Source organism: Ciconia boyciana, chromosome 23 (assembly GCF_034638445.1).
Source record: "Ciconia boyciana chromosome 23, ASM3463844v1, whole genome shotgun sequence".
Classification (NCBI taxonomy): domain Eukaryota; kingdom Metazoa; phylum Chordata; class Aves; order Ciconiiformes; family Ciconiidae; genus Ciconia; species Ciconia boyciana.
Window position 1 is genome coordinate 6576982 of NC_132956.1, and position 21305 is coordinate 6598286.

Consider the following 21305-nt stretch of genomic DNA (forward strand, 5'->3'; position numbering starts at 1 on the left):
AGAGTGAGCCATCAAGGTGCTTTATGGGAGCTCGCTCCCCCAAACGAGAACGTCATCTCGCAACCTCACCCCGAGAAATCACACTCGCACAAGGTACTTGCGCGTTATGTGGGACAGTTTGGGACCAGAATAACTTCCTGTTCTGGCTGATCAGCGTGCAAATAAATCAGCCACAGCCAAAAATAACCTCTGGACCTTTTTTGACTCCTTCCTGCAAAACAGTTTGGGGGGGATGCTAGGAAGCGGCCAAGATCTAGTTAGTACAGCTGCCAGGCACTGAATTACAGGGCAGATTAACTGGATTATTGAGGCTGTAAACTTTGTACAAGCCCATCTTTCCCCTCACTGTCTGCAGCCTCTGGGACTATGAATTTCTGCACAGGGAATAGTAGTAGGCACCACCACCACCGAGCCTATTTAATTCATGATTAAGAGCTTGAGATCAGGTTTATGGCACCTGTGTTAATGCCACAGCAAAGCTATAAACACCCTTCCTGATTTTGGAAGCCAGGAACGCCAGGCTTTGGCAGGAGAGGATCCGTTTGAGGATGCACTGCACTAACGAGACTCCTGGAAAGGTGAGCGTTGGGCTGGCAGCACGGCTGAACATCCCCCTTTCCCCAGGCTCCGGCCACCCAATGCGCAGCCCAGCGCCTGCCTCTTGGCTATCAAACCCCCCAGGGCAGCACGTGGCCGCCAGCCCTGCAGCAGCGCGTTTCTTCTGTCCCAGCACATTAGCCGCATCGAACGATGCTAGCCGGGGAGGTAAAACCCATCTGTAATTACGGAGAAAATTCATTTCTACCAAGAAAGGGTGGAAACGAGAGCTTTAAATCAATGTGTCTGGTGGATGGGCAGCGATGTGGGGAGAGGTCCCTTCCCCTGCTGTGCCATCCTGCCCTGGTGATGGATCCTCTCCCCTCCGGGAGGCTGGATGGAGAGTCCAGGCGGGAGAAGCGTCCTTCCCTGCTGCACATCCCCATGGCACAGCGCTCGCTATTTAAAGAAATGGGCCGCACGCTGTCAATGTCTCACCTCCCCGTGGAGGAGCTGGGCCCATGCCCCGGTGTTTCCTGGTGTGGCACTGCCTCCGTGACCCGCCGGCACACAGCGGCGGGGCTCGGCACAGCTGATGCTGGCTCGGAGGCTGCAGGAGAGAGAGGCATCATGCAGCAAAAAACCCTGGGAACTGCCCTCTCCTGGAAATCGGTCGCAATGGACAGGAGGATGGGGGAAATGAGCTCTCATCTGCCACTTGTTTTCTTCTTTTTTTTTTTTGGATGCAATTAAAGGCAGCCACCCAGCCGGTACCTCCTCGCGCTTGCTAAGAGAAGCGTGGCAGAAACTGAAAACCGGGAGCTGAAAAAAAAATCTGCATTTCAGATAAATTCCAGCCTTGTCAGTCCTGTAGGATTACAGCACTGGAGACAGCGACCCACGGGCTGATTTAAAACACCAGGGTGGAGATTCAGAAAAGGAAGGGCAACTTGGAAGACACAGGGTCAGTCCCCTCCTGGCCAGTGACTTTTGGACCTGTCCTTTGGAGAAGGTTTGGCCCCCAGCTCCAAAATCCCTCCACCTCCCCACTGCAGGATGGAAATCGCTGCACCGCCAGCGCTGCACAGGGGCTGAGGGAGAGGCAGGGCTGCTCCGTGCATGGCTTTGCACAAAAATGAGAGAGAGAAGAACACCCGCTTCATTCCTCAGGGCAACCTCACCATGCAAATTAAATGGAGGGCTTTACGATGTCCCCACAATAATTTTAACCTGCTTGACCATAGCACAAGCAGAAGTAAAATCCAATTATTTCAGCGCAACTTTTTTTAGCAAAGAGCCTTGAATCATTTTTCACTACTTCTGCTCCAGATGGGCCCAAATGCAGACCTGTCCCCCAACGCTGCAGTTGTTTCATGTGATATTTTCCCTTCCTCCCTCCCAAATGCCAACTCGTGTGAGCACACCCACACGTGCACCCACCTCCAAGCTTTTCAGCATCGTTTGCTCACAGAGGAGCCCTTTAAGCGCTGAAAACTCCCAACCACGTCCATCAGGAGCCTGGCCAGGGCTTGGACCCACCTGTGGAGCCCACGCCAGAGCCCTCACCCTCAGTCAGGACCATCACCCCCACACTTGGCACTTGGCATTTCACAGAAAGCATCTGTAAAGTGGGAGGTTGTTATTGCATTTAACACCTCTCTGGGAAGAAAGCCGGGCAATGGATCCAGCATCCTTCCCCTCCAGTTAATAGCCCCGAGACCTCCCATCTCACTTTTGGGAGCCATCTGGGAAACCTCAGACTCACCAAAGCATTCTTTAGGAGGAAATTCATTGTAAAATAAGGTTTCAAGGTTTGCTAAAGAATCCACTATCTTTCTGCTTTGCTGAAAAACATGAAATGGCACTGCCCAGGCAGTGGACAGACACTCATGCCAAAGCTGCTCCCTGTTCCCAGAGAGTGGAGAGCTCCAGAAGCATTTCCAGTTGGGTCCCAGTTTGGGTTCAGCACTCTCTGAGACTCCAGGGCTGCCTCCCCAAGCTTCAGTGCAAACTCCCACCTCCAACACGGTGTCAGGCTCTTTCCCAGCACTGACTCATGGCCACGATCTCCCCACCCAGCACACCATGACCCCATCACCCCCCCAGCTCGCACTCACTCAGCCCCCTCCTCCTCACACCACCGTCCTCGTCCCTGTTCCTATCCCCCTGCACCCCAGCAGGAGCTGCCTGAAAGGGCAAGGTTTGCAAAAAGGGCCCTCAGAAGATACAGACAAGGAGGTTTTCAGGGTGATTTTTACTCCCGGCACCTCCCGAGACAATTGGGTTCCTGCCCGAGACAGGCAGGAACCCAAATCTCCAGCAGGTTCAATCCCCCAGCATCTGCACTTCAGCTGCTGGCGAGTGCCAAGGCACAGCTGGACCAAGCCACCAGTGCAGAGCAAGACCTGCTCGCCCTTGCCACAAAGCCAGAAAGCTGCACAGAGACGGAGGAGTCATTTAATTCCACATCTGCCAAACTACAGCTGAGCTGGCCACCCCAGAAAGCCAGATCCTTCCATCAGTCCCACCACTGGTATCTCAGGAACCTGCCAGTTCGGGGGCTCCCTGCTATGCTCCAGCCGGTGATATAGGTCCTGGACAACCTCCGGTCTGTCTCCTGGAAAAGAGAGCAGGAGGAGCAAGCACCGAAGCTGGGAAGTCATCCATGCACCTGAGCACCTCCGGGTGGCAGGGGGACAGCACCAGCAACCTGTGCTGGCAGCTCCCTGACAAATCCCCAGGGAAGTCCCCAGAGATCAGTCCTGTTTCCCAACCAGCACCGTCCTGAGATGCAGGGAGCAGCACAACATGGTGTCCCCAAGAGCACAGATACTTGAGACTCCCAGACCATCAGAGCTACAAAGACACCAACTTTCCATATCCTCTAAAGCCCGGGCAGCACCGCAGCCAAGAACTCCCGAACCATGCAGGCACATTCATCCAGGTCCCAAACTCCAGCTCACACCTTGCCTCTGCGCGTGCTCACGAAGTGGCGCGGTGGTGTCAAACCCACCAGGAGAACCTCATTCCAGAGTATGAGCAGATGGTGGCAAATGAGCTTAAATGAATACTTTGCCAACCCTGACTTGGCCAAAACCAGGATGTCCCCAGAAGGTTTTGCACAGCTTTAACAAAACCCAGCTTCCTAAGCCAATTGCTGTTATAATGATGCAATTTAGGGGATAAACAAGCCCTTAAAGGGCTGGTGTTATTCAGGAGAAAATCATGGTGTCTCGTAGCAGCTTGCCACGGCCGTGACAAGACGGCACCAGCCAACAGAGGATGGGAACCAGTGTGAGCACAGCTGGAGCTAGCCAAGCTGGCTGATGCTCACCGGGCTGGTCCAGCCCCAAGTGCGGTGGGCATCTGCCCAGTGCCAATGTCCAGGCTGGACCAGCTTGGTGAGCATCTGCCCAGTGCCGAGCTCCAGGCTGGACCAGCTTGGCGGGCATTTACCTGGTGCTGAGCTCTGGGCTGAACCAGCCCCATGAGCATCTGTCTAGGGAGCATCCATCCCCATGCACCGGTCCAGCCCGGAGCTCAGTGCCAGGCAGATGCTCACTAGGGCTGATACAGCCCAGAGCTCGGTGCTGGGCGGATACTCGCAGGGCGGATGCTCGCAGGGCTCATCCAGCCCTGAGCTCGGCACTGGGTGGATGCTTGCAGGGCGGATGCTCGCGAGCTAGAGACAGTACCGACGGAGGCGGGAGGATACAGCGCTGGGAAATCAGAGGAGCAGGAGAAGGCCAGGGTAGGACCAGTCTTATCAGGATGCCTGCCCTCCCCCTCAGCGTAAGGTGGAAGCATGGCGGGAGGGTGCAAAGGGACAGCTTGGGACCATATTGGGGGGCTGCCAGGGGCAGAGAGCAGCTGAAAATCAACGAAACCCCCTCCCCATTCCTGGGTTACAGGGGTCACTGCCCCCCCATACCATGCAGCCTCCGGGGGGTGGATGTGCACACCCCTTCACCCCTCCTGCCTGCACACCCAGCGGGGATGGGGCAGCGCATCCGCCTGGCTCAGTCCCCCGGTCTGGGGCCAGTGGTGTGGGGGGCAGAGCAACCCCCTGGCTCAGATGCCCGGCCTGGTGGTAATGTCGGGGGACAGCAAGTCCCCCCACGACCCAGCTCGGGGGTGAGGATGACATCCCCCCAGCCCAGACTCAACCCAAGGGAAACGGGGGAGCTCAGCACATCCCCTGACTCAGACACCCCCTCCAAGGGGTAACGGGGTGGGAGACAAAGCACCCCCGGGCTGAGGTACCCGTTCCCGGGCGGCAGAGCATCCCCACGGGGCACGGCAGGGCAGCGCATCCCCAGCCCAGCCCCACCCGGGGGGCAACGGGGAGCAAAGCCCCACCGGCCCAGCACCCCAGGGGGGTGGGTGGGACAGAGCATCCCCTCGGGGGGAGGGCAGAGCATCCCCGGGGGGGGCAAAAGGGGTAGAGCCGCCCGAGTCCAGCCCCACCAGGGGGGCAGAAGGGGGGCTGAGCATCCCCTGCCCGGCCCCACCGGGGGGCCGTGGGGGCAGAGCATCCTCCTCCCGGCTCCGCGGGGGGCGAAGCATCCCCCGTGGGCAGCGTGGGGCCGCCCGGCCCCGCCCGCACTCACCGACCGCCGAAGTCGCTGGAAGCCGCCGCCGCGCCGCTGCCTCCCGCTGCCCGCCCCGCCCCGCCCACTGCGTCACCGTCCCCGCCTGGCCACGCCCCGCTAGCCACGCCCTGCCGACTGGCCACGCCCCGCGGGGTGAGGTGGGGGTCGGGGGGGGCTAGGGGTGCGGAGGGCGCAGGGCAAGATCTGGGGGGCAAGAGCCCTCCTGGGGGGCAGAAGACTCCCCCGGGGGGCAGGAACCCCCCTTGGGGGGCAGAAAACTCCGGGGGAGGGCAGGAGTCCCCGGGGGGGGGGGGGGCAGATAACTGCCTTGGGGGGCAGGAACCCCCTTGGGGTTTAGTAGCCCCCATGGGGGGCAGGACTCGCCCGGGGGCTACTAGAGGCAGGGAAACAGGAGCAGACCTCGCCCGGGGGCTACTAGAGGCAGGGAAGGAGGAGCAGACCCGGGCTGTGGGGCAGCCAAGCCCTGGGTGCCCCTTTCCCCCCCGCCACGTGGGGAGCAAAGACGGGGCCAGGCGGTGAGCCCCGTGCCCTGCCACGTCTCCCTCCTCGCCCTGCCGAGGCCCGGCTCCGAGCTGCGGGGGCACGGGGCGCGTTGCCCCTCCTGATTTTGGCAAAACCAAAATCACCCTTGGCTCCCTCCCTGGGGACAGTCTCTCGCACCCTAAAATGGGATTTGAGACAAGAGGCTGTCCATGAACCGCAGCGGGAGCAGCCCAAGGGCTAACCTGCCCCAGCACCCTGCTCAGCACAGGGAGGTGTCGTTAGCAGATAAGCAATTAATTTGGGGGCCCTAAAACCACAAGACGCTGCCTCTACCCTCGCACAGCCATCAGCATCCCTCGGGCACCCCTCACCCAGGCCATCACTGAGGAGCCATTCTCAGCAACGCAGCGGGGGACAAGCAGGGTGCCGGTGTCATCAGAGAGCAGCACCAGTTCCTTCATCTCACCAGGCTTTATCAGGGACGTTGAGCTCATTCCTCAGTATTTTTGCTGGAGGACTTTGGGGAGGTCTCAGATAAATGCCACCAACCCGCTGGAGGAGCAAGCGTGCTGGATCCGAACACCGGCCGGACTTGCAAACAACCACCTTCATATTGCTTTTGTCCCATCCTAGTAAAATTTCATCTGTTTTCCATGTGCCAGAGTTTTCCAAGCCAAGACAACCTCTACTTTTTAAAAATAATACTGTGATACAGTTCCCAAATAACGGTGATGAATAGCATAGTCCGAAGGAAAACATTTTCAAGTACCAAAGAGGTGGGTAAAGCGCCAGGATATGTCAAGGAATGGCCTTTCCTGTCTGGGACGATCAAAACTTTTCTCAATTGTCAGATACATTATTTGCTGATAAAATGCTCTTAACATATTTTAAGAAACACTGAGAGAAAGAAATACGGTCAGGAACCTAAGTTATATACGCCATTAGCTCCTGGCCATGCCTGGAAAGCAGAAGAAATGTAGATTTCTCTGTACACCACATATTACCTCGCTCCAGTGAGGCGCAAGAGCTGAAGCCACAGCTCTGAAAGCGTTTCACTGCGGCCCCGGCCTCCCGAGAGCCGAATCATCTCCCGTGGCCTTGTAGTAAAGGAGCGCAGGCAGAAAATACAGCACACTGGGGGCTGTTCAGCGCCCGTCGAAGGAGGGAGAGCGGGACAGGGCTTGTGCCCTTCTGCCGTTGTGTAAATCCCAAAGGAGGGGAGCGGGACCCCACCAGCCTCCCAGTTTGGACACCCCCAGGACTGGCCAGGAATCCCAACCAGCATCTGCTCTTGGCGGTGCCCAGATCCCCGTTTCAGCATGGCACAAGCATTCAGGGGGGCACAGGCCCCAAAATTGCCGTCAGACTCTGGGCTGCCGCTCCCGTTTTCCCTTTGCAGATCCTCTTTGAGCGATTCCTCCCCCGGGAGGTGGCATCACTTCTTCGACAAGCACCGAGCACCGAATTTAGCCCTAAAAGAAACAGCAAATACAGTTTACAGCCGGTGACCACTCATCACCGCACCTGCAGGCGAGCGGTCACCCACCATGAAGGTGCGGGGTGGGCACTGGGAGCCGTGGTGCAGGCGGCACTCCGGGCGTGGATCGGTGGTCGTCTGCGGGGTGGTGGGGGGCTCTGCCACGGCACCCCAGGGTGGTGGCAGACACCCAGGGTCGGGGGCATGGCCGGGGTCGGGGGCTCGAGGGGCAGCGGCGGGGGAGCGGGAGGGGGATCATGCAGGCATTGGCACCGGGGAAGCTCAGGGGCTGTGAGCACAAAAGAGTCGTTACTGGGAGGGGGAATTGCCTCACAGCCCCTCATTACTGGGCGGACTGGGGGGTGCTGCAGGTACCTCAGAGGCCCTCGTTACTGGGGCGACTGGGGGGGGGGCACAATGACCTCAGAGGCCCTTGTTACTGGGAGGACTGGAAAGGGCAATTATCTCAGAGGTCATTACTGGGAGGACTGGTATGGTGGGCAATCATCCCAGGGTCTCTTGTTACTGGGAGGACTGGGGGGGAACGGAAATGGCCTCAGAGACCCTCACTAGTGGGAGGCCTGGGGGACAATTACCTCAGAGACCCTCACTAGTGGGAGGCCTGGGGGGGATATCCCCTGAAGTGCCCTCATTACTGTGAGTGGGCAATTACCTCAGAGGCCCCCCTTACCGGGGGGAATCCCCCCAGAGGCCCTCGTTACTGGGAGGACTGGTGGGGCGGCTGCGCGCAGGCCCTCGGTACTGGGAGGGCCGGGGGGACGGGCGCAGGGGCTGTTCTTACGGGGATGACTTGGGGGGGGTGGGAGGGGGGGGAAGACACGACGTCACGCAGCACCGGCACACAGAGCTACCCCTCCCCGTGACGTCAGAGCGGCGCGCCGGCAGGGTCGCGGCCGGGTGACGTCATGGTCTCGCGCGGGGCGGGCGGGGGCGGTGCTGTCCCCGCTGTCCCCGCGGCCCCGCTGCGGCCCGGGCGGGACATGGCCCCGCGCGGCCGCCCCGACGCCGCCGCCATGCCCAAGAGGGGCGCCCGCAAACGGCTCAAGTTCCGGGCCGACGACGTCTGCTCCGAGCGCGGTGAGGGCCGCGCCGCGCCGGGGGGGCCGGCCCGAGGGGAGCGGGGCCGGGCCGGGCCTGGAGCGGGGGCTGCGGGGAGCGGGGCCAGGCAGGGGCCCGGGGCCAGGCAGGGGCCCGGTCCTGCCGCGGGAAGACGGCCTGGGCTAGCCGGAGAGGAGGGGCTGGGCCTGGGCTTAGGCCTAGGCCTGGGCTGGGGCCTGAGGGACGAAGTGGCCTCGCCCGAGGGGTTGAGGGGCCTGGGCTGGGCCAGGGGGAGGGGAATTGGGGACGGTCCGGTCTCCCCCGGGAGGTGAGCCGGGCCCACTCGGGCTTGTGGAGGGAGAGAGCTGCGGGGGGATCTGGCCTGATGTGGGAGTGTGGGAATGATCTTGGTCTGTCAAGAAGGAGCCTGGGCCTGGAGGATCAGCCAGGCGTGAGTGAGGGGCGGGCATGGAGTTTGGCGTTGGTTGAGGTGGAGGGAGAGGGAGCACTGGGCAGGGGGTGGGTCCCCTGGGCCTGGTGGCCTGATGGGCTGGAGTAGAGGCCTGCTGGGGCTCGGGCTCCTTTTCCTGTTTGTGCACTTCCTGCTCAAGCCTCTGTTTCTGTGGGGAGTGTCCCCTTGAGGGATCGCGGCTCTTAGACCTTCTATCTCCTCCCCTGTAATCCATAATCCCGCTGATGCCCTGTCTCCCGACTCCTGCAGTGACGGTGGCAGATTATGCTAACTCAGACCCAGCTGTCGTGAAATCTGGACGGGTGAAAAAAGCTGTGGCCAATGCAGTTCAGCAGGAAGGTGAGTCTACACTGGGGAGCCTGCCTTCCCCAGGCTGCCTCTCTGTTTTGCTGGTCTCTGCATGATGAGGGAAACTCCCCTCCATGGTCTGACAAAATCTGGCTCATTTGGTGCCTGAAAATGAGTCTCTGTTCCTCTGCAGAATCAGGTTTTTAGGATCTTAGGAGGCTTTGCAGAAAGCCTGTTGGAAGCCCAGTAAGAATTGCTGAGTCTTTGTTAGTGCCTGAAATGGAAGGCCTTTTTCCATTAACTATTGGGTGTTATCTCCTGCTTGAAGCAGAAAATAACATGGTAGGAGTCTTTATTACTTTATTACTTCATATAAAACTGTAGACAGCTTTATTAGCAGGTAAAATTCTTTGCAGTGGGAATAAGGTTATGATAGTTCTGGCAAATGTGTTCCGCCCTTGTGCTGCAAGCTGCAGGGAGGTCTTTTGATGGTCTTTTGAGTTGCTGTTTCCTTGGTGAACTGTATAAACAAGCAGTTTCCTGGAAAGGTATTGCAAGAATTTTGTTATCTACTTCCTCCTTGGTTTTTAGCTGCTGCGAGCATTCTGAACTAACACTCCCTGTTTGCTTGAGAAATGTTAATGTTTAGGCCTTGGCTCTTAAATGTAGCTGGTCACACACGCTGGAGGTGAATGTTATTACATTGACAGTGACAGCTGAACCCTTCATATAGGAAAACTCTTGTTATGTTGCTGAAAGCTTACACATTTAAAGAAAATAGGCTCTTTGCATGAGTACCTGTCATGGGGAAACTGTATGGGGCAGTGGTGCTGGTGAATATCCTTTTTAGCTGCTACTTCTCAAGCTTTTAAGATCAGGGCACCTCCCTCTTTAGTTGTCTCCTTTGTAAGAGGCTGGGGGCTTCCCTCTTCCCATTCCCTCTCCTGTTCACCCTTCTATGTTCTCTCTGCACTTCAGCATCATATCTGGCAAACTCTGTTGTCTTTTCTTTCTCCCTGCCCCACCCCAAGTCCTTTCATCCGGCATCACCTGCTTTGTCCAGTTTAACCCCTCTCCTAAAATCCTGCTCTGTTTCTGGCTCACCTCCACGCTATCTAGATGACTCCAGGTCACACCAGTTCCCTGCCCACCCCTTTCTCACATCTTCGAAGTGCAGAGTCACTGGGGCTTTCCCCTCCTTATGCGGGGATCCTCGGGATCTCTCCTCCCCAGCCCCAGGGCTGTGCTACAGCCTTATCTGGTGCAGTCATGAGGCGTGCTACAGCCTTATCTGGTGCAGCATGCCATGGCATGAGGACAGCAGGCAGCCGGGAGGAGACAGCAGCCTCTACCCAGGGAGCTTTAGCCTTTGGCCTCGCCTACCTCCTGTCTCTTGGCCCCAAGTGAACATCGCACTGCGTGTGACTGCCAGCAAGCGGGGAGCTTCACGGGGAGGGGAGCAAAGGCCAGGTGGAATTTTCCTGAGCTTTTTTTCCTCCCCACCCTAACCCCCAGGGGTGAGGTGGGGATTAGTGCTGTGAGATGAAGAGAGGGTGCCTCTGCAAGATTGCAATGCAGTGTGATTCAGTCGACTTGGATGCTGATCTTTCCTTTGCAGAGTGTGACGGTTTCTTGTTCTAATTCCCTCTCTGAGTCTGTCAGTTGTTGTCATCTCTTGCTTGGTGTATTTGATGTCATAACTTACTGCCATTCATGTTGCCATTTCTCTTTCTTTTTGCCTATAAAAGGTCATGTAGAGAGGGCAGTACGATTTGACAGTGAGGGATACCACTGTCATGAGTGTGCACAGTTTACAGAGTAAACTGCAAAGCGAGGTAGAACTGGTTTAGCAAAGCACTGAAAGTATCTCTGGTCAGTGGGTACAGTCAAGCTCTACCTTAAGACTGTCTTTCCATCTGCTGTCTTACCATTTCAGAACTTTCTTCTGTGGTTAGAAATGAGAACATCTCTCGCCTGAATTTGTTTATGGTCAGTTCCTGATCTTTTTTTTTTTTTTTTTTCTGCTTCTCTGTCCGTTTAATTCAAATAGCATGTCTTGCTCTCCAGTGGCTCTGGTGACTTTAACTGTGATGTATAAAACCTTCCTAGAATTCAGTTTGTGCTAGGTTAGAAAAGCTCGAGCAGTGCAAGCCTCCTCTGGCGTGGTCAGGTGCCTCTTGGTAGAAGTCCTTTTCTTCACCCAGCGCATTAGGTTGAAATTCAACTTTCTTGAATGAATTTTACAGACTATTTGCAAAAGCGTTTGTAATGCTGTTACAATGCTGATCTCTATGACAGTGCCTCAGGCAGTTGTAACGTAGGACCTCACCTTTCTTTTTCGACACTGTCATTACTGCCTCACACGTGGACTTTTCTGCCCTAATGAGCCCTCAGTTTACAGGTCAAGTTTTAAAAATAATACTTCTTAACAGGGATGTGTCTAAACATCTCCCCAGAGGCAGCAAAAAGGAAAAAAATAAAACAACTGACTCTACTTGCTGTTTTCCTCATTAGGCCAGAGTCTTTCCCTTCACTAAATTCTAGGATAAGTGGAGCTCCTGTATGCTTGGCACTGAGTTATATCGCTGATGGATTGTGTGTCATCAGCCACAGGATCTCTTTATCGTGCTGAGAAGGGAGTGTATCTTCTCTGAGTTCATAGAACAATTACAGAGTAGGTGCTGGATCTATACAGGCTGAACCGTGGTCATGGAAGGAGGCTCTGGTACGCAGGGGAACCAGTTAGCACTGTAGAAAAAGAGCCTGTTGTTTTATTCAGAATTGTAAACAGTTTCAGCTAAACCGATGGGATCATCTGCATAATGTGCTGGTAATCATTCTCATTGTTCATTCTTTAAAACAAGAAGTTGCATAATTAGGTTTTCAATTCACTCACCCGTGCTAAGCTTTCTCTGACAAGGTAATCCTTGGGCCCAGGATTTACTTGCTGGTGTCACTCACCAGAAAGCTTTAATGCAGTTAGCATTCTTAGCAGTGGCTGTGGCATCGGTTCCGCTGAAGTATCTCCTGAACTTGGATCACCTCTCTGCTGGTGAACTTACTGTGTCGTTGCTTGTCATTCTAGTAAAATCCCTCTGTGGTTTGGAAGCTTCTTGTGTTCCTGCTGAGGAAGTTCTCTCCGTCTCGGGAGAGTCTTGTGACAGCAGCGATGAAATGGATACAAAGGAAAGCATCAACGGGCGAACTGCGTCTAGAAAAAAGAAGAGCAAAAGGCACAAAGGTATGGTCGCCAGCCTCTGCTGGGGGGCTCTCTGTGGGCTGCTTCTGCATCTTCTGCATGTGTGATGTTGATGCTTGCTATTTACAGGCTAGTCACAGGGCTCTTCGGGGCATTCTGTAACTTTTATGTGCACAAAGAAATGCCAAGGGTTAAGTCACTTTTAGATGTGCTGGGACTCGTCAGAGGTGTTGTCTTTTCACAAAGGCAGAGCCTTGGGCATGAAATCAAAGCCTGAGAGCTCGTTGCTTTCAGTAAACTTCTCTCAACCTTAGGAAACAAATGCTGCTCTTCGAAAGAGTTGTGAAACTTTGCCACTGGACATGTTACTTCATTGAACACATGTTGGTGAAAGCAGGGTTTGCTCTGGGGACAAAACAATGCTGCTGTCCATGATGCATTTGTTGGCAAAATACAAGGTCTGTCTTCAGGATGTTTCCAAGGCTGTGGCTTGTTACAAATGAGTTTAGAGGGCTCTTTTTCCAGCAAGCAAGTGAATTTGGCCCTAGTGGCATCATAGTAAGTTAATTCCAGGGAGATGTATCCTTCAGCATTTACACTTTGTGCAGCTCTATAGAAAGCAATTTGCAACGCCGTGTAACTGTTCTGCACTGTGGAATCCTGCAGGAGCTTCTAATAACAGGTTGCTTTCGGGCTGAGAAACAAATTTTAACTTGGTTTCTTGAACTTAAGAAAAACTTAACTTCATTAATACTGACACCAATTTGTGTAATGCATGAACTGCCACTACGGACTGTAGATGCACAGTGGTCCTCTGGGATAGGAGTTTAATCTCTTTTATTAAGATGTCCTTGCGAATTCTGGGAAAATAAGAATATCCAAGTGGCTAGAGTTATGGGAGTTACGAGTCTGGAAAGACAATATTCTGTTCTACCAGAACCTTGTCTTATTTCTGCTAAGTGTTTAGGGAAGAAAAAAATGGTAATAGACCAATGATGCTTTTGGCTGCACTCTGCAGTTCACCAGTTTTGTAGTTTGTTGGCTTCTTGAGTCAGAGCTGAAACAGCAGAGTAGATGTTACAGCCCATTGTGGGTGTGCCTGCCATAAATCTGTAGTGGTGTCGGGAAGTGATCACATCCAGAGCTTTCCTTGTCAATGAATGTAGCCATTATCACATGAAGATAAAGTACTGCCCTTTGTTATTAACCTGCTGGTCTGGCACCCTCAAGTTCTTATACGCCTCCTTTTATGCCACTTATTCACAAACCTCAGCAGTTTTTTCTGTTAGCACTGTGTGCAAGTTGTACGTTTTCTTTCTCTTTTCTTAATACTCCTTAATGCTTGTATTGTTTAGCTATTTATGTTCTTTAAAAGTATTTTTTCTCCTAAAGTTGGAGCAATGTCTGTGGAAAAATGTGTGGTGTTAACTTAAAAACACTGAGGGAATGAAAGGAGCTTCTGAACCTTCAGTTCTGGTTGAGCAGTTCTGACACCTCTGAGAGGAAGAACAGGCCATTCTGTTCATCTGAATTGCATTAAAGGTTTCCCATCCAAGAAGCTTTAATGAAATTACAGATTTCAGAAAAGCAGCTGATTAGCCAGTTGCAGCAGAGAATCGCTTGCAGAGCTCCTACAAAAATATTGTGACCATTTGAACAAAGAATTGACAAACTTGGCAATGTCTTAATGTTCAGGGACTTCTAGTGTAAAGCATTTTTTGATGACCTGTTAAATGAACAGTTTTGATAAAAGCGCTTGAGCTTGGCCCTCCTTTACATAAAGTTGCCTCTGTATTTGCCATCCAATTTTTATTTCTCCACTTAAGTGTTATTTTTCAGCTGTGAAAGGGTCAAGCATTGAAACGGGGTCCAGAAAGGCTGTGGGTTTTCCATCGTTGGATACAGTCAGATCTTGATTGGACAAGATCCTGAACACAATGATCTAATTCAGCCTCCTTTGAGCTGGGTTGTTTGGACTAGAGACCTCCAGAGAACCCTTTCAGCCTGAATTATTCTTTGAATCTGCCACTTTGCATACTTGTGCAAACAGTGCAGCAGGGATAAATGATGGCATATATCCAGCAAAGGGAAAGTGTAATGGTTGCGTGGATGGGCAAGTGCATGCTGATGAAAACCGGCAGCAGTGATAATGAACTTGTACTAACTTGGGCTTGTTTGGCTGACTGTGTGTATATACATATTTCAGCTGCTTACTCTGTGCTGCCAGTAGTAAATCACACGCCTCTAGATGTGACTTGATAAAGAGGTTATTTACTACACTAATGTACCTTCATTGCATTTAGAAAATCCTGATGGGGGTGGTGGTGAAGAATACCCCATTGATATCTGGTTGTTGTTGGCTTCCTACATTCGCCCTGAAGACATTGTCCGGTTTTCTTTGATTTGCAAGAAAGCCTGGACTGTTACTTGCACTGCCGCCTTTTGGACCAGGCTCTACAGAAGGTAAGACCCCAGAGAATTTTCAAACTATTTGTAGGAGGCTTCAGCAGTGACCAGTGCTCTGCAGAGCTGTAAATAAGGGAATGATTCCCTATAGGCTAGGGTCCTATGATTGCATATTGACATGGTGATGCGGGCCTCATTTGGCAAGGGGTTGTGGTATATTGCATTTGCTTTGGATCTGGAAATGGATCTGTGTGGCATATTCCTGTATGCTCTGTGTAAAATCTCAAAGCATCATGTGCTTTTCTGCTTGCCATGGCCTACACGCTCCTGTTTGTAACAGTGTGCTTTGTCTGTAAAGCACTCAAAGTGATTACGGTAAGGTCAGCACCATTACCTTACTGAAAGACAGGCAAACATCACTGACAGAAAACTTGCCCTGCCTCAAGCTTTGGTCATGGCCACCTTCCTGTAATTAGGGTGGCCTGAGAGAAACTAAGGCATTTTGGAGCTGTCTTGGTGGCAGAAGTTATAAATAAAGTGAGAGACAAAGAGCAAAGAGGTGGTCAAAACTTGAAACAAATCCTTCTGTCCTGGTGCATGTCACTTGGACTTTCCTTCAGGACAGAACATTTTCTTTACCTTTCTATATCTGTTGCCCAGGAGGCGCAAGCAGCAGGAGTACAGAGCAAATAGCAGCCATGGTCATCCTCGCCCCTGTTTTTTAGTGTGAAGTTCCCTAGCAAAGGCTCCTTTGGATTTGATCAAAGAATGACCCCTGAGCGCAGGCATTCGGCCTGCTCAGGCAGTTGTCTGCAAGCATGCAGTCAAGCTCAGCTAAAGTGAGTCCTTGAGAACCTGCAGGAATCTGCAGGCTTTTGTGTATCCTGCAGCTAAAACACCATCTGGTCTCTCTGGGCCAACTGTCTGCAAGGAATTATTGGGGAATTGTAGCATGATATGCTTATGTGTGTGCTGGAAACCTGTCTGATGCAGGTAAAGTCTTTGAGACTGTTATGTGATTTCATGTAGAGCAGTACAACACCCTTGAAGCACTCGGAGTTGACAACAGGTCCTCTGATCAATCAGATGTTCAGTTCTCTCAACATTGATCTCGTCATAGCTCTCTTCTGTATGTCTCTGGCATTCCGACCCTTCAGCTTGTCGGGTTTGTCGTTGGCTTTTCAGGCACTACAGTCTGGATGCGTACCTGCCTCTCCGCTTGCGGCCAGAGTCCATGGAGAAGCTGCACTGTCTCCGTGCGTGTGTCATCCGGTCGCTGTACCACATGTATGAGCCTTTCGCGTCTCGAGTCTCCAGGAATCCAGCTATTCCAGACAGTACTCCCAGCACTTTAAAAAATTCCAGAGTAAGTGGAATCACTAAGGAAGTTGGATATGTCTGAGATGTTGCTCTTTCTGGTTTTTTGTTCTCTTTCTAGAAGAGAAGTAGATAATGTTTAGATGGTCGCCAGTGAAGCTCGGGTGTAGGATTATTACTAACTTTGAATAGTGATTTTTAAAAGTATGCTGGTTACTTGTATCTGTGTAGTTGCTACTGCAGAGGATTCTAGTTACTATTCTGGGTAACTTCTGCCTAAGTCCTACCACAACATCTTTGTAATCAGCAAAAAGGCACTTGCCTCACTGACTGTCAGAACTAGGGATATTTGGAGCTATCCCCTCCTCTGTTACAAATTTGTTGCTGAAAGGAGGTTGCAGTAGGATCAGTTTTTATATCTTCTGCTTTATTCTGACACTGTCTGCCAGAATACATCTTTTCTCCGTAGCAGGCATCTGGAGAGATCAGAAGTGACACTGATAGCCTCTGAAAGGGAGTCATTTCATACTACGTTCCTGTAGGTCATCCATCGTCTTTGGTGTCTGAGCGAGGGACGGTAGTGAGGTTGTGAGCATGGCAAATGTGCAGAGCAAATGTCTGCTTTGGGACTGGGGCTGCAGTTGTGTTGGGCTGTAAAGGGTTTGTCTCTGGTGTGGGCAGGCAATTCCCTTTGCTATCCCAGCTTGGAGCACTTGCATATCCATTCCTCTTTAATTGCTGTTGACCATTAACTCTGAAATGCCTCTGTGTCTCATCTGGTTTTAACTTGCAACTGGCTGATACTCTGTGAGCAGCTTGAGCAACAGTGTGAATTCTCCACCCTCCAAATCCAAAGTCAAAAACATGTTGAATGAGATTTTTGGAGCCAAACTGTTTGAAGAGTTGTACTTTCTTTTCCATGTAAAATAGAGCAACCTCATCTATCTGTATGTGACATCCCTCCTTTCTTCCTTCCTCTCCCTGGGTGGATACTGGAAAAAAATGTCATACCACTTAGGGAGCATCCAGCAGTCACACAAGCAGGTGGTGCTGCAGAGCAGGAGAAAAGCACACAGTTCTGTGTGTAGTCTTATCTCTGCATCCAGAGCTCTTCATTCTCTTCCTGAATCCCCAGTTCGGGTATCATCTTTCTTAAAAAATAAAAAGCAAAACGTTTCTAGGAAATTCCAATGTAACCTTAGTCCTTCTGAGTCTAACTTCCTACCACTGCTCAGGTCTGGTAGCGTGGCTGTAAGAGCTGGAAACCCTGAGATGATGCTGGCAGGGTCGGCATTTTGGAAGCATTCACGTTGACATCATAACGGCTTTGGTGCCCACTGCTAGTGCTTCTACTGTACTAACGGTTTGAGGAAGATTCTTGAAGTGCAGTCTTTTATTATTCAGCTTTTAAAAAAGGAAATTAAATGGTGACGAGGCTTTGTTAGAACTGTAGATGTTTGACCTAACCCCCTGGAGCATAAAAGAGCCATCCTGAGTCTGGTCTTGCTGTACTACTGCTTTGCAAGACTCTGAGCTCCACCTGTGTTACTGTGCACAGAAATGCCTCGGCACAGTGGGTATGGAGGAGGATCTGACATTGCCTCCCCACGTCCTTGCTTTCGTGGGCTTTGGTTATACCTTTACGGGTCATTGAAACTAACGGCAAATGCCTACATAAACTGCATGTGGCAAGAGGAGACCCCAGACCCGGGTGTTATCAAATCTAGCTTTTCCTCTTTAATTTCCTTTTTTCTTTCCCTAGCCTAGCTTGTGTGGGACACTGGAGCCGTTATGGTGTCAGCAGAAGTGTTTGCCCTTTAAAGACACCCCCATTATTTTTGGTGGAGCGGCAGGCCATACGGCGCGTCTGAAGGGCAGGACGGCTGACCCGTGGACGACATCCTCTGCCCCCTAGGAGGTACTGACCATTTTGTGCTTCACTACTTGCCATGACCAAACAAGCTGCTAGACCAGGCTGTCTTTGCAGGTGAACTACAAATGCCACTGATGGTGGAGTTAAACTCAGCAGCATTTCTCACCTGCGTTAAAAAAAGATCTGGAGAACGTTTTCATCGGAAAAAATTGAAGGCCACCTGCTCCCAGGTGGAGGTTACTTGACTCATGTTTCTGAGCTTGACTCCACATAGCTTTGTTGTTCACCTCATGAAGATTGTCGAGATAAAGGTCCTTTAAGGACTCTTGTTTATGGACATGACTCAGAGTTGAAGTAAAGGGTCTCGTATCACCTGTAGTCTCTAATTACAGAGCCCCCATGGTGGAGGCTGGCTCTGGCTTTGTTTCATTTGGGGTCACGCTATCCTGGAATGAAACTAAATGTGTGCTTCGCCCTGCAACCAAGTCAGGACTTCTCTTGGTGTGGGAGAGACTGTTATGGGTCATGGGGAGCTGTCCTTACCCATATTATTCTTCCTTTTCCTGCTGACACTGTTAAAAGATAAGACCAGCTGTGGTGGGCTGGCATCTGTGGTGTGGAAATGCTTTCAGTGATGGCTGGACTGAATTGCCAGATTCTTTTCTCGGCTGTTGAAGGCTAGTTGCTTCTGCTCACTGGTAGGCAGGGAATTGCCCTCCTACTCAGTTTAATACAGGAGTTCTGCTGAGACTTCTGCTCTAGAATGAGTGCTGCATGCTGGGATGGATCCTGTGGACCACACAGTGATAACTGGATTGAATTGGAGGACTCCTGGTGTATGTCTGCATGGGAGGGCAGTGCTGGTTACCTTTGATGCTGTTTGAGGCCCTTTTCTCATTTTCTTTTAAAAAGGGACAGATCAGACTGCTATCCTGGCAGTGTTTTTGTACTCTGAAGTATGACAGCGCCTAGTAATGTCAAGACCTTCTTTTGACACCACGGTGGCTTAGGAACTTTCTCATCTGTCACCTCGTAGCTCATGTATTGGTCTTTGCATTTCCCTCTGGATTCTCTCCTTCTTGATTCTTATTCTGTTTTCAGTTGTTCCTCTCTTTAGTCTTGTTTGGAGTCCAGTTTAATGGGAACTCTTGGTGGGCGGGTGAAACAGGTGAATCTGTACCGCTCATCTCTGCCTTATGAAAGGGACAAATTGCGCAACAGGGTTTTTCTGTTTAGCACGTCAGTGGCTATGTGTTGTATCATCCAGTTGCATGATGAGTTGGCCAACTTGAAACTGGGAGACCTGAACTGCTGAGTGTGTTCTTTTGAACATAATTAATTTGAATACATGGCTCCTAACTGCTCCTATGTAATTGTGTTTGTAATTGGAAGCCTTTATGCTCTGCTAAAACTTATTTAAAGTGGTGCCTCTAAGGGTTTTATAATTTTGTGTTTGTTTTTTTTTTTTTTTCCTACCGCAGTGTCTGCTTTTCTGGTGCAAAAAGATTGAAGGGAACAGACAAGAAGCAATGTGGGAATTCAACTTCAAGTTCAAAAAGCAGGTATGAAAGAAGAACCAGAATGGCTGTGACTTTTTTTTTTTTTTTGAAGCAGTAATGATTTTTCTGGGTGGTAGAAAGGAAGGTGGAAACCTTTTATGCGTTCAGACAATAAATGGAAACTGAATCCCATGATAAACTAAAGCACATTCTGAAACTACACTCAGTTTCAGACTGTATTACAAAGACATTTAGAATCCTACTTTTTTATTTCCTCATTTGGTATCCTTTCTCCACTGTAAGATGTGGATCATTTGTTACCCCAAATGATCTAATCCTTGGGTCATCGCTACTGATTACTACCAAAAACCAGACTATTTTACTTTAGTGGTCAAAATGGAGACCAAAATCTGAAACTTCTTGTTTTACCATTGGAAAGATTTCCCAGAGAAGTGAGGAAAGCCAACACTGCCAATGAATACCTCCAGTAATGGGTCTCAGGAGAAGCAAGTAGTTTCAGGCAACCTTGGGAATTCTGCAGCTTTCCCCTCTAAAGAAATGGTCCTGCAAATTGCCTGTCCTGAGTGATGGCTTTTTGTTGTTTATGTAACGCCAAACACACGATAATGCGGTGAGAGCCTGCTGGTCAGCACTGGTTAGAAGCAGCCAAACTCCCATCATAGGCTCCTGCTTAGCTAAATAAGTCTGTCTTTCTTTCAAGTCTCCCAGATTTAAGAGCAAGTGTTGCAAAGGTCTTCAGCCACCGATTCAGTATGAAGAAGTCCATACAAATCCGGATCAGGATTGCTGTCTACTGCAGATCACCACCTTTAACTTCATATTCGTGCCAATAGTCATGGGTATGACGTTTACCTTGGTAAGTGTTTAAGAAATCTGCCAGGCAAACTTTGCATGTGCAGTTTCTGTAAGGAGATGAAGAGGACACCTCTTCGGTGTTGTGTAAATTACACTGTTGCATCAACAAACCAATTCTGGCAATCTTAAGGTTAATGTTCAGAGGAAATGCTGAGGATCTCCTCAGTTTAGCTTCTGCATTTCCATCAGCTCCTTCCTATTTGGTGCAGCAGATACAGATGATGTAGAGAATCTGCAAAGAGCTGTGGTTGTGCAGCATCTGGGGGCAGATTAGTTGTCAGTCATCCAGCAGGGTACAAGAGATAGGGATGCAGGAGAAGAGGAGGTCTTCCCTCCTCAGGCAAATATCTCCTTACCTTACGGCAATAAATTCTGAGAGCAAAAACCTATATGAGCAAAGTCTTTCAACGTGTATATGGTCCCTGATTGCTGGGAGAAAGAGCAGCTTTTGAACCAACTTCCACAAACTCGGCTCCAGACAGCAGCAGAGCAGGTGTGCTTAGGCAAGAGCGGTGGTAAGGTGTGGGGCGGCACATGTGGCTCTACTTGTAAGTCAGAGTTTCAGAAGTGACCTGTGACCGAGAGAAGGTCAGTCTGGCTTCACTTAAGAGTAGGGCAGTGAGTTCCAGACTGCCTCGGACAGCCACTTGCTTTCAGGATCACTTCTGGCATTATTATTTGGGGTTGCCAGCCAGAGAGAACTGGTTTGAATCCAGTGCTGTAGATTCAGAGGGTAGCTCTGCCAGCACCTGAAATACCTTAGACTTGTACAATTTAGAAGAATTTAAAAAAAAAAATCTAAAAGCGTACTGCTAAGAACTCTAATCACTTCGATTTTCTGAAGCCCCTCCTGGTCTCTTTTCTTGCAGTTCACCATCAACGTGAGCACAGACATGAGGCATCATCGTGTGCGCCTGGTGTTCCAGGACGCCCCAGTTCGCAACGGCAAGAAACCTCGCCTTGACCAAGGGGTGCAGGTTGTGCTGGACCCTGTGCATAGTGTGCGGCTCCTGGATTGGTGGCACCCGCAGTACCCCTTCTCTCCTAAAGCTTAGTGCTCTCCTGAGTCTGCAGGAGCCAGCAGGTGACTGAATCTGGCAGGCTGAAGATAATTTCTAGGAACCAGGAAATCCTATTTTTATTTCTTAAATAAATTCTGCAGTCTCCTTGCAAGTGGTTGAAGCTACTGAGCTAGTCTGTATGTAT

General features: G+C 51.2%; 2 protein-coding genes across 3 annotated transcripts in view; one reads left to right on the forward strand and one right to left on the reverse strand.

Annotated features, from left to right (window-relative positions):
* PPFIA4 (PTPRF interacting protein alpha 4) overlaps positions 1–5185 on the reverse strand; it is a 60571-nt gene extending 55386 nt beyond the window's left edge. For both annotated transcript variants that reach the window (XM_072844827.1, XM_072844826.1), the window contains exon 1: positions 5148–5185. The gene's annotated coding sequence lies outside the window, so the exon portion shown is untranslated. The remainder of the gene's footprint in view (positions 1–5147) is intronic.
* A 2849-nt stretch (positions 5186–8034) lies between these two features.
* TMEM183A (transmembrane protein 183A) lies at positions 8035–21285 on the forward strand. Its single transcript, XM_072844558.1, has 8 exons — positions 8035–8208; positions 8891–8980; positions 12015–12170; positions 14432–14591; positions 15720–15900; positions 19206–19286; positions 19945–20100; positions 20969–21285. Exons 1-8 carry the CDS (start codon positions 8037–8039, stop codon positions 21152–21154), a joined length of 1182 nt encoding a protein of 393 aa, XP_072700659.1. The 5' UTR covers positions 8035–8036; the 3' UTR covers positions 21155–21285.
* Positions 21286–21305: the final 20 nt, after the last annotated feature.